General features: G+C 41.6%; 1 protein-coding gene across 1 annotated transcript in view; it reads right to left on the bottom strand.

Annotated features, from left to right (window-relative positions):
- CSMD3 (CUB and Sushi multiple domains 3) overlaps positions 1–13939 on the bottom strand; it is a 1047538-nt gene that overhangs the window by 255789 nt on the left and 777810 nt on the right. Inside the window, exons 46-47 of the mRNA XM_085893781.1 lie at positions 8492–8637; positions 4728–4808 (exon numbers count right to left, since the gene is read on the bottom strand). Coding sequence (XP_085749907.1) covers positions 4728–4808; positions 8492–8637 — 227 coding nt within the window. The remainder of the gene's footprint in view (positions 1–4727; positions 4809–8491; positions 8638–13939) is intronic.

The following is a 13939-nucleotide window of genomic DNA, read 5'->3' as shown; positions in this document are numbered from 1 at the left end:
TACAGTGGTTATTAGTCATTAACTATATTATATCCCAACAATGAGCTAGTTGTGATTTTATCCAATATCATACCAATAATATGAACGTAACCTTCGGACTCAATATCCTCACCACATACTTCCCACAGTCAGAGATGAATCTTACTTTTGTAGTCCATTTTACCTCTGCTGGTTCTCGGATAACCAGATTCGGTGGCATAATGGTTAGAGCATCTGCTCTAAATCTGAGAGGTCGGTTTTTCCAACCCCTGACAAGTCATAATAAAAAAAAACTTTATAAAATGGTACGTGCTGCTTCCTTGCTTGATGCTCAGCATTTAAAAGTATAGAGCATGGAAAAACAAGGCTGGGAAGGCAATGGCAAACCACCCAGTATATCCCCTGTCAACAACCTACTTCGTCAACAATCTGTAAAGAGAATGATGCATCAAAAAAGCCTGAGGATTGGATTTCATTCCATTCCATTGCACACCATGTTTAGCTTCCTAGCATTGCGCAAACTTCATTCATTCCATGTAACAAATATCAGCTGTATTTAGAGGTTTTGCCAGTATTCCAGTTTATATAATCATTAATCGGTTTTTCACTGTTCCTTCAATCTCATAAAAAGGAACTGCCTCGTGAACACAACACTTTCATGAGGGTACTACATGGCAGCATTTATTTTCCCAAGTCGTCTTATTAATTTCCCATGCAATTAATTGTCTGTTTAAATTTAGTTAATTGTTGGCATCTCGTTTGCTACACCATCTACTTTGAACAGTGTTTGCCTCTTTCAAAATATTGTAGTGACTGCCACTGATCAGTCTGGAGGCTGACAGTCTGACACCATAGCTGTGATGTTATATAGCAAACTCATTCTTGATGTCGTTTGGGGAAATGTTTGTGAAAGTAGGGAATCTGTCGTCCTTTGTGTCAGTTTTCAGTTAACTATGGTTGATGACCACTGCCTTTGCCCTTGTCAAAACAAGGATCTTTCATCAAATGGCACATGACTGTTGCTGACACATTGATTTATCCTTCTTCACCTCAATTCAAATCAATCCTCCTGCTGCCGGTGATCGTGCCCACTCATCAGCTACTAAATATTGAGAGGGAACCCATAGTAAGAATGTAGTCCACGACTGGCGATGGTATTCTTCAACATTATTTTATGATATTGTTACCTCTGCTACCGATGGTGGATAGAGGTTATGTTTTAACCCCTGTCTGGCTGTCTGTGAACAGGACATCTCAAAATGTTGTGGATGGATTCAGACAAAATGAAGTGGACAGGTTGGGTGTGTGACAAGGATGAAATGATTAGATTTTGGTGAAGATCCTGATCCGGATCCTGATACAGGAATTTTTAAAGTGTTTCTTCACCACAGAGATATCGCCAAAAATGATATATTGCACAATATCTGAAGACGTCAATCTGGATCTGGATCCGAGAATCTTTTAAGTGAGTAATTCTTCACCATTGAGTGATAGGCTAAAATGATACATAGCACAATATCTCAAAAGCTTATAGACAGATTCAGATGAAACATGGTGGACATGTTGGGTGTACGACAAGGACTAATCATTTCAATTTTGGTAAAGATACGAATCCGGATCCGCATGCGAGAATTTTTCAAGCGATTCCTCGCCTTTGAGAGATGGGGAAAAAAAAAAAACCCGATATATCTCATGATATTTCAAAAAGTTGTGGACAAGTCATAACAAAACGAGGTGGATGAGTTGGGTAGGTTACAATAATAAACCGATTAGATTTTGGTTCAGCCGTCCTGAACCAGATCCGGCCTATCAGTGGGACACAAAAGGTAAACTGCTCAGCCTGGCAGAGGTATGCGCTCTCCCGAGTGCTATTCTAGTATTGTATGAACTTGGCCACCAATATCATGGTCACTGAGTCCATGGCTGCTTATTGTTTTTTGACAGCGAACCTACATATCTGTAGATCTGACGAATCGGTGATTCAAAGTGGTGAGATCCCCATATCCACTAACTGGGGATGTGCATGGTGAGGGCTGACCAGTTGATCAGATATGACGAATCAGTGTTTCAATGTAAGAGATTAAAACTTAGTTATGACATGAATTTGAATTTACACACACTTGTATAAAAACAACCAATTCTCTAATATTCTGGTAATTTGAATGGTCATTTGGCCATGCATGACATGGGAAATTTTACAATCTAACAAGGGGAAAGCACAAAAGATTTTCTGACCAATTCTAAGGAAGGGAAACAAATAATGCTTTCTGTGTTATTGTGATCTCAGTAGGATCAGGTCAGGTCACGTGTTGGAGCATAAACCAGAGCAGCGCATCGCTGTGTCCACTCTCTGCCGGTACTCCAGGGGCCTCCGTCTGGCCATCCCCCAGGCAGATGCCTGGCCCATCCTAATCTCCTTGAGATGCCGATCAACCTGCTGCAACCACAAGGCACATGGTCGGCCCATTGATCTCCTCCACTCACGAGGCTCCCTCGCTGAGAGAATCTGGGGAGCAGGATCAGCGTCAGGAAAACGAGCCACATGTCCAAACAGCTGCAGCTGTCGCTCCTGGACTATGCAGGGAACAAATCTCATCTGAATCTTTCTCAGCAAGCACTCATTGGACACAAAGTCTGACCAGCGATAGCCCGGGATTCTCTGAAGAGACCTGGTACCGAAGGAGTTAAGTCTCTGTCCCAGATCTCTGGTTAGAGTCAAAGTCTCACATCTGCAGAGAAAGACTGGAAGCGCCAAGGACTGAAAGGCTCGGACTTCCGTCCTCCTGCATCGGTACTGACAGTGCCACACCCCATGATCCAGTGAATCCTCGACTCCCCAGGCCCGACCCAGACGTCTATTGACCTCTGGCTCACAACATGTGAAGACATTAATATCACTGCCAAGATAAGTGAATGTCTCCGTGACCTCAACATCTTCACCACAAACAGGTACAGACAAAATAACAGCGTCCAAGATGTTGTTGACAGCCCGGATCTTAGTTTTGACCCAGGAAATAGGATCATCAATGCAAATATACACGAGCCTGAGTGAAAGGACAGTGGGAAGGATATCTCACCGGACTAACTCAAAATGGTCCATATTCCATCTGACGAGACATTCACGTTTGAAAGCCTTAATGAAATCTGTATGAATTGGTGTGGTTTGGCCGACACCAGAAACCAGACTGCTTGATTTCACCTGCTAATCCCTGACTTGGAAAGAAACACTACAAATGGATCTGCTTCACATAGAAACACCTCATTCATGTTTCCAAGGATCCATATTTCTTTGCTCCATCGCATGCATCTCACGTGACTTTCAATGCAGTTTTTTTTCGGTATCTGTTTCAATTTGGCCAGAATTAACCATCCGTATTCCATTTTCTGCTCGTCTTATGACGTATCACCTCGTGAAGAAACCTCCATTATACCTTATGCCAGAGGCTGACCAGCGTTCTTTCACAGCCAGGTCACCAATGGTGAAAATTCTTTTCTCTGTTCAAAAGGATCAATACAATATCTCCTTCATATCATACAGTAACAGCTCATCCTGTTTACAAACTGCCGTCATTGATTTGATTGCAATGACATGTTTGGCACCATGCAGTGTTGCAGACATGCAAAGCAATGTGCACACCGATTGGAAGTCAGCACCATACGTGCCGAAAGCACAGAAAGCCGTGAACAGTGGATTTTAAAAGGGAAAGTATTATCAACTGCAAAAAGGTATCCTTTGGCTTTCGTGGTGGCCGCGTCATAAGAAAACTGGAATGGTATCTCAGAGGAAGCACAAAATGGAGCAATGTGGGTTTGGTGATGGAAATGTAGTAACGACAGGGACCTGGCATTAATTCGGAGGTTGTGGGTTATAATCCAGCTGCTTAAGGCAATGGTATTTACCTTCTAATCTTGTGGAAAGTGAGAACAGTCTCAGGAGAATTATGTCACCAATTGAATTCGCACTAATGACCTTCAAAGAGGGATTAATCTACTGACTTCACCAAAATTTGCTATACACGTAGTGCCAATTCCAGATTAGTGGTTTGCTGTAATTATAAGTTTGGATGAGAATTAATAGGATACCTATGAAAAGGAAGCGGCACCAGAATCTCCTTAACCAGAATGAAGGAAAATAAAAATAAAATTAAAAAAAACGATGGAGTATTAAATTCGCAAATTACCATCCATCCATACAGGATGGATAAAGCATCACACCTTTGGATTGTGAATACAGTTGCTGTTTTAAACAAATTAGTTGATTCGTTATGTTTGCAACAAAGGGCAGAGGAATGTAACCAGTGTGAGCACTCCTCATTTTCATAAATGCCAAGGTGAGCCAATGAAAAAAAGCCTTGAATTCACAAGGTTTCGGAAAAGCGATGATAATAGAAAACCTATAGAAACCAAGACGCCAGGGTGAACAACGAATTGCCAACATCTTGTGAAAAAAGCCAAGGAGTGGTCACACTGAATGTAAGATGTTTTTGGATTTCGATATACTGAACAATCAATGGTCTATACGAGTGGACAGAGTAAAGAAAAGAGGGATGGATTTACTTTTTTAGGTTTCAGAGTAAATCCGTGTGAAGGCTCAGATATTGGAGCAGAAACTCATTGTGTTTATGGACCATCACTGCAGTAACTTCAGAACTTCGAAAGCTCGACGGGATATCGACCGATACTGAAATATCAGAATTCACTTCATCTCCTCCTACTCAATGGGTAAATATGATGTGAAAAGATCTTACCAATCTCAAACATGGCGTCTTCCGTCACGTTCTCAGCATATGCCACGGGGCGAGGGAGCTGGCAGGTGCGCAGGCGGTAGGCTACAGGCAAACAACACGCGAGGAATGGCAAATCGGTTCATTCATCGGCATACAAGCATTGCAAAACCCACAAAATACTCGTACGTGTTCCTAGAGTGAGCCAGAATGGCTTTCCATGCTGCAAGACGTTGATGCGTTCCTCTGCTCTGATGAAACACGATGCCGCAGTTGCTGAAATGCGTCCAATAGCAGAATAATTTATTAGATTCCTCAAGGTAAGGTTGGTATAGAAATGGGCAATCTAATGAGGGGAACACAAGTCGATAATAAAGCCCCGCATTTACCAAGCAGAACGGTGTGGAATTTCACAAACCCTGCAGGGATTACACTGGTGTATTGCCTGTTTCTCTGGAAATGGAATTCTGAATACATTGCTTCTGGATCCATTAAAATCCTTGGTAAAACATGTGGTTCAGGGGTTGCAAGGCAGGTGAGAATATGAGTCCCAATTAGATGTAGACCATGATTTAAACAGATGGCAAGGGGAAAATGAGCTATCGTAGGGGACATATAATGATCACATCAGCATTGCTGACCCTTCCCCTACTTCACTTTCTTCCTCAGACATTCCACCCTCTCCCCAAACTCCCCCCTCCCCCACCACACACACATATTCATTACTCCTTTCTTACCCAAAACATTATTTTATGTCCTCCATCATCAGTTTACCTACCCTCCTGTTTGACCCACTTGCATCTTCGTGTCAAAGCACGCACAAGCTTTTCACATATAAATATGGAATTACAGAGCTGGGAGTAGATTTCACAATACAAGAAAGGAAATAGTTGTATCAAAAAATTAAGTTGAAAGAAAAGACCTGAGGGTGTGATTTATTATTTGGATGAAGGGAGGAGGGAGTGAGGCGAATGACCTGTCATCCATCATTCCTAACAAATTAAGGATTTTCCAGCATTTTGTTTCCCAGACTGTTTATATCTCAAGAGGTTAATTGGGGTCTCGATGAAAACGGGTAACTTCCAAATGTGTGGATTTTTTTTTTAACCACTTTGCAATTATCATTTATTGTAAAGTTCTGCCACAGTACAAGAGGTTTCTCATGAGGATATCGCAGACGGCTGGCTGGGTTTCAAAACATTACTGTCATCTTGTCGAATGTCCTTTCTTGACAAATGAGGAGACCTTTTTAATTGAAGTTGGAGGTGCAGCTGGAAGATGGATGACTGCTGCCAGTTCGCTGTACAAGTCATTGTGGCTCCAAATCTGCCTCACAAGGACAGCAACCCATCACCGATGCCGCTGTGTATATTCTCTTAAGCATTTCAATATCCCGAGAGACAAAGACGTGAGTGAGGAAAGCTGCAGCATTAACACTAACGGCACATAAAACACCGTGGCAGCATATAAAAATACACCTGCACATGTTCGGAAAGCTGAACATCAAGACAATTTATCTTCCACGGATTCATAAGGGGCTGGATGCATATTATACATTGTGACAGTTGTGGGTCCAGAGAGGACTTTGTGCATCTCCTGGACAGAAACAAAGCACATACACACAGGATTAAGCTAGTTGTCTCGTAGTGTTCTGTTTAGCTTTAAAGAATAGGTTGTATTTATGTTGCGTTATGACTTGGTAGTTTGTTAAGTACACGTCTTTTCCTCTTCACATTCTGTTCTTGAGCCATTTCTCACGCGTCGTCACGTACTGGCTGCGAGAGCCCTCGGTGCAAGTTTGCGTGCAAGTGGCAGGAGGCGAGGAACCATCTCAAAGTGACAGGCACGTAGGACCTCCGCCTTTCCTGAAAGCTATGTGAGTCAGCCAATGATGAGCTGTTGTGAAGCAGAGCAGCAGGTGGCGAGTGCGGTGGGGAGGGGGAAAGAAAAAAAAGGCTCCAAATATCCAACACAGCACAGAAGTATGGCTCACCTTTATGAGCGGCGATTGTGAGCGTGGTGGCTCTGTGCGTACGCTTCAACATCCCACTGTGTATTTGCTTTATTAGCTGTGTACGTCTGTGGTTCCCTTCATGTTCTTCCTTGTTCACATTGTTATTTTCTCGCTTATTCTGGAACCTCGTTGTGTTTTTCTCTTTGCTTCACCTCACCTGTTTTGCTTCACCTTGCTTGTTTTCCGCTTCACATCTTTTGCCCCTTCAAAGCCTTTCGATTACGTTTTGCGTATTTCTCATCTTCATGGACCCACATACGTTTTCACCTCATGCCCGACATACCCACCCCCCTTCAACTCAGTTGCCTCACCACATTCTCTGGCCATATTGTGTTCCTCAACTCGCCTCACCTCGTCGCCAGCCGCTATTCCCTTGACAAACTGCTACATACCATTGCATGCAGCCGTCCGTATCATCGGGCGCTCAAACCACAGAAGCAACTTCGAGTCCAGTCATCCATACAATCGGGTGCTTTGAGGGAGCACAAGTGGAGTGGGGAGGGATCGTGAGGAGGTGAATACAAGGACCATCAAGCCAGACCATTGGGTAGCAAATCGGATGTGTTGGGGCCACAAAACCAAGCCCAACTATTTCTTTCTCACCTCTACCTCTTCTAACCCCTCTTCCCACACTTCCTCTCATTTCTTCATGTGTCTAGATCCATTTTGTATAGAAGTGTTAAGTAATTGTTGTAAGAATTCTGAGGGTGGGTATTTCATGGAGAGGAAATGGGAACGTTATACGTGTTGTAAATAATTGCCTGTGAATGCTTGTTTGCCTGGCACTGTAAGTACGTGCTTGTCGGCCATTGCCAATACACGCTTGAAACTGTCTTGACTTGTCCTGTCCTGCTTTGATTGCGACATAGCATGCCTGAGCGCCATCGACCCAGAGTTGATTGACCTCTGATAGATGATAAGGTGTGGCTCGAAACGCTGGTTCACTCGGCCAATTCACATCTGTTGCGCAGCCGCTGGCACAGTTCCTATCTGCTTCAGTCATCCCACAGGTACGATAAACCGCAGACAGGGCGCGAAGATCCGGCCAGATATAAGTTTTCTGGATGGCATCTGTGGTCTATTTATAGAGGCTTCGGACTCTCAGAATTCTAATTAAGAGCATTGAGGTCCGTCACTATGTTGCGTGGAGGGATGATGTGGGGAGAGTGGAGAAGGTGGTCCAGTGATGATGTGCCGATGGTTAAAAAAAATGCACACCAACGGTTTCCATGGCCTGGAAGTTAAAAGTAGCGTCTAATTGGAAGGGGGCGGGGGCGAGGAAAGGGAGGGTCAGATGAATTGAGAAAAAGATGGAAAGGTGACATAATAGGGAGGAAATGAGCAGATGGAGGAGTTAGTGGGGAGAAGGTAAAAGAGAAAGGAAGTTGGAAGAAAACAGGGGTAACAGAAGAGGAGTTAAGGGGACAAATGTATGTTACATAGGAGGAAGGAAGGAGGGGGTGATTCCATTGTTTTGGATTATATGACAGGTGTTGATGAATTTTTTTTCCCCCCACTTTATTGAAAGTTTTTCAGAGCCAAAAAAACGATTTTGATTGCAATGGTATCAGGATGTGTGCCACCAACTGGAAACTACAGAGGAAATCATGAAGCAATGTCTGTGCCGAGTCATTTTTGTGGTGAATTAAATTTTTCACAGCCCCCTTAATGTACTCCAAATGGAACATATTAAAGATTCCACTCTCGTGGCAAATGTGACAACTTTGCTTGTGTTTATAAAATGACCAGGTCTGTCCATGCAACTTGTAAGTACCAGAATAATTGATGATGAAGAGGCCACTGGAGGAGAAATCACTGTGAAACTTTATGAGGATGCGGTTCGATGAGCTGTGCACAGACTCGAGTGCGGTGTTACCACTGAAATGGCCGAGTTGTGGTGCTCGTTGCTCCGGACCATCACTGAAATGAGAAGAGAACCCCAATTTGTCACGTGGTAAATTACTCCACAAGCAATAATTTTCATGACGATTCCACTGCTTATATCAGAGTATATTACAGTTGAAATATACAAAGTATTCAAGAAAGATTTTTGAATGCAATTTGATGGAAATCACATCACTGATTGCAAGAAAAAAAAAGGGGGATTAAGAAGAAAAGATTATGTTACATATTCCATCAACTGTTTAATTTAAATATACTAATTTGTTTATTTTTTAGATCAAACCAAAGCAACAACAGATCCATGAAAAACCGATTCATGATGGATATCAAAATAAATCAGAACTCACACTCTGGTTAAGCTCAAGTTCATATCACTAAGTAAGGGAAAAGAGGTACTTGGGGTGGAGAATTACATCGGTGACATGAAGAGAGAAAACATGCGAGGAGGGCTGTTTTCCCTTCTGAGGTTCATCACCTGAGGAGCCAATTCTGAGTGAATATGGACAAAGTTTTTTCACCTATGAATAGTCTCCATCATTAAACTTGTGTCGTGCCAATACCATGCTGACACAAGCTCTACTTACTGGTGAGTGCTGCAGGAAAGACTTTTTCTTCTTCTTCTTCTTGCATATGGCAGCTTGGCTGCTGGGCAGTTATTTTGTTGGGGGGTGACTATGCTGCTGATGCTGTGCCCCTATACCAGTACACTGGTACTCATTTTGCCAACCCCAGAAAGATGGCAGGCTGAATCAACCCCACCTAGTTTTAATTCAGTGGCCAACAGGGCTGCCAACTCAGGATGCTAAGATCCCAAGCCAGCCACCCTAAAAACTAAGCAAACACCAGACAGGAAAGGCTAAGCAATGAACAATAAAACCAGCAATCCCTGCCAGTTGAGCCTGCAAATTAGTTTATGCTTGGATCACACCACCAAAGTGATCTTGTTTGTCTGAAAAGTGAATGTGTGTACTTGTTCATCAAATAGAATAAGAGAGGGCTTCTCTGTTGGTATGCAGCCCAAAGTTTTTTTTTTGTAAATTCCCATTACTCACATGTTCTTTATATTCCAGGATTTTCCTTAAAGGTGTAACAAATAAACTTTGCTTCTGTTCACCTAAAATACATCTGAAACAAGTAAAAAAAAAAGAAAATATCATAGCTCCCATTGTTTTAGTAATTTTGCTGTGCGGAGTTAAAGGGCTAGCCCATATTTTTGTACAACTGAAATGGTCGCCAGTCTACCAGTCGGCTATCTTTGATCAGATCGCAAAATAAAGTGAGGTGCACATGTATGCCATCATGTACTGTGCTTGTGCCAAGTTTGAACAAAATCGGACCATGCATGTCTGAAAAATGGTTGGGGACACATTTAAGTAATAAAATGATTGCCAGTCGGCCATCTTGGACTGATCTCGAAAACAAATGATGTGCACTTGTAAGGCATCATTCCTTATCTTTGTTCCAAGTTTGATTAAGATCAGTTAATGCATGTCCGAGAAATTATTGAGGACATGTTCAACATCGCGTTTCTTACAACTAAAATTGTCGCCAGTCGGCCATCTTGGATCGAATCTTGAAGAAAAATGATGGACATATGTAAGCCATCATTCACTATATATGTGCCAAGTTTGAATAATATAGGTAAATGCATGTCTTTGAAATGGTTGAGGACATGTTCGATAACAGGTTTATATTTTTAACTAAAATGGCTACCAGTCTACCAGTCGGCCATCTTTGATCAGATCACAAAATAAAGTGAAGGGCTCGTGTATGCCATCATGCACTGTGCTTTTGCTAAGTTTTAACAAAATCGGACCATAATGTCTGAGAAATGGTTGGGGACACATTTAAGTAACAAAATGGCCACCAGTCGGCCATCTTGGATCTGATCTCAATTAAAAGAAAAATGATAACAAATGATGGCTTACATTTGCACATCAGAATGCCAAGTTTGAACAAGATTGGTTAATGCATGTCCGAGAAATGGTTGAGGACGTGTTCGACACCGGGTTTTAAAAAAAAAACTAAAATGGCCGCCAGTCGGCCATCTTTGATGACATCACAAAACAAAATGATATGCATCTGTAAACCATCATTTCGTGTCTTTTTGCTAATTACGAATAAAATCAGTCCGTACACATCCAAGATATGGTTGCGGACGCACGCATGCCCACATGCGAAAATCGAGACCAAATCCATCAGTCCCCATTTCAGAATAAGTCCAACGGGAGTTCATAAAAACTTTGTCGACTCTGCATTTCCTGGTGACATGCCACGATTATGACCGCTTGAGAGTCTGCCACAGCAACTTCCTGCTTCACAAAAATTAATAATGTTGTTAACTACAATAAGAGGTTCTTTTAAAAGTGATGGGTTGACCTCAAAGCAATGATTTTTCAAGATCTCTTAGTTGGTGTTTGGTGACCAAATCAGGCAGATGTCGCATCTATTTTTTTTTCTGGTCTTCAGAAATGTGAATAAATATTTCACGAATAATAATATGGAGGTGTGATCTATTGGAATGTTTTTACTCGAAATTAGTGATTTATGCATGGAAATATACCTCAATTTGGCTTTCAGCCTTTCTCGTTGGACAGGTGAGCTTACGTGTAGCTTCGCACTATTTCAGCACACAGACGTCACAAATCACCTCGTGTCAATCAGGTAGTGTGTGTAAATACAATGGATAATTACCTTGGAGACTGCATCACCTGCTTTATGGAATCACACTTGTGAGTAAGAAGGGCTATTGGTAAATGGATATATTAGCAAGATATTCACCTCATATAAAGATGTGATTCAAACAAAATAATTTAATCATGTGAAGCTCAGCAACAAAGACGATAATCCAATAATGACGAGTCACAGAATGATAGTACTACATTCAGTGTCCGAACAAAAACATTTGGACATTTCTACAAAATGGAGAGCAATGTATAAACAGGAGATTGTCTAACAGTTGAACATAAAAAACTCCAATTATCCTCAATTTGTTTGAGTGGTTTAAGGAGTACATGGCACAGTATCAGAGAGGGTGTCGCGTCTGCAAGCTTAAAGTGTTCTTAAAATCACACACACGGCCATGGTGATAAGTAGAGCCAGAAAGGTGGCAAATTTTATCTTCACTCTGACCAAAGCTCACTTTTACTGTACCGGCAAAATGTTTGTTAAAAAGGATTTTCAAAGAAGATGTACAATACAAGTGGTTTTCGTATCTGACTGAAGCAACAGAGAATGAAATGCATTTAGGAATGCATCAATTGCAGACTAATATGAACCCAGCAACACAGGCCACATTATAATCTTCTTATTCCTCTTCCATTTATAAGTGGTGAGGCCAAATGATACTAAGCTTCTGCCCTGCATTGAACATGACACTCCTCCACTTCCCTCTGTTCTTGGACAACTCTCTCCACCTTATTGATATCCCTCCTTGCACAATCTTCCCATCTCAGCCACAGCCTGCCTCTTCTCCTCCTACCTTGCCCTCTCAGCCTATCTGCTTTCTTTGTCATTCTCTCTTCCTCCATCTGCACTAAGTGTCCAGTCCACTTCAGCTATTTGTTTATTTTTTTTAAACAATCTCCCCATCAAACTCATCTGCACATCAATCTCCTCCCTCAGTTCATCCATTCTCTTCACTCCCACAATCCTCCTGACCCAGTTATCCTCACAAACCTGCAGCCTCTGTTGTTGTCTCTGTCAGTGCCACAGTCTCCAGACCGCAGAGATAGGCCGGCATTGTATACATTATTACATTGGTCACAAACTTTCCAGATTAAACAAACTTCATTTTGCGACATCTTTAAGCATTGCACAAAAAGAACTGTGAGTTATTGCAACAGTGAATATAATTGTTACAAGATTAATAGATTGAAATTGCAAATCCAAATGATCAATTTCTCACTATCCCCTCCCTTCCCACCACTCTTGTCCCTTCCCTCCATACCCCAAAGGTTCTCCACCCTTTGAAAAGCACCTGCACATTGGTAAAGATGCATGTGTATGTGTGCACAATCCAGTAGAGGGAGTGAAGTGACCGAATAAAGAAGGAAACACATCTGACGACACAAAGGCCAAAATTAAATTGGCTTTTGTAAGGTGAATTTACCCAAATATAATAATTATAACAGTCGAAATGTAAATATTTTACGTTTACCCACATTTCGTACACGTGTGAGAACATATGATAAACATGTTCTTAAAATGTTGTATTGCTTTAAAAAACAATGTCATAGTAACTTAAATTGTTTAAATATTTAAAAAAAAATTGTAAATAGAGGATTTAATCCATCTTCACATTTTATCAATTTTATGACTTACGAGTACACTGTATTCCAAAGACATTGTGGAGTTATAAGCACACTGTCTCCTTTTTTTTTTAAACTAGTGATAGTGGAAGGTGATAAATATGTTATTACAAGGCCGACTTTCAAATACAGTGTTACCATGTACATTGCATTTTCTCTTGTTTAACGAGAATTTTATAAAGTGAGAATGCCTCCATTAAGCCTTTTCACTTAATACAATTCTCAATGTTATAGCCGTTCAAAACTCAGAGCCAGTAAGTGTTGGCAAAAAAAAAGCCTTCCAGCATCGAAGCAAGTTGTGCTGCACGGTCTGATGGGCTGCATATGTCCAATTAGTAGACAATTAATGTGTAAAGTGGCACATGATCCACATCAAAGTAGGAAATCTCCGTTTTTAAGCAGGCACATTTCTGACAATCGGTTTGATAGATCACAAGAAACTCTTAATGGAGAGAGATAAAAGATTGAAGAGAAAACAAGCAAACAACAGAAACATGAGCTATAAAGAAAAGGCAACATAAGGAGGTTGTTAGTGGGAAATAAAGATAATTGAAGGAATGGGAGACTACATGAGATGGTTAACAAGAACCTTAAAGCAATTAAAGGGGGAACATTATCGGAGGGACAGGGAGAGAAAATTACATGGGTGCGTGGTGGAGAGGGGAGGGGAGGAAGAGGGGTTGGTATTTGGAAGAGGGACAAAGCATCGCAGGTGGGCGAGAAGCTTAGACTTTTAAAGGTTGACAAGGAGGGGTTGTTGCATAAATGCATCTTGGTGGAGCTGCATGAGGAGCGGCAGACAATTGAAAGGGCCGAGGGAGCAACTGGTTAAAAGACAGTATAAAATCGAAAGACCACCAACCAGTCTCTGGTGAGAAAGACTATTATTGAACGGTGATTCTGATCAGGCCTTCTCAGAGCCTAAGTAAGCTTCCCTCGCCTATTTTTGTTTCCATCAAACAAAATGGCTTGAAGATTGCCACCTCACAGTGCCTTTTTAGTTTCAAGAT

Source organism: Eptatretus burgeri, chromosome 9 (assembly GCF_056783735.1).
Source record: "Eptatretus burgeri isolate ZD-2024b chromosome 9, Ebu_testis_v1, whole genome shotgun sequence".
NCBI classification, from domain to species: domain Eukaryota; kingdom Metazoa; phylum Chordata; class Myxini; order Myxiniformes; family Myxinidae; genus Eptatretus; species Eptatretus burgeri.
Note: the sequence above shows the minus strand (reverse complement) of the source record. Positions and strands in the feature narration are given on the sequence as shown.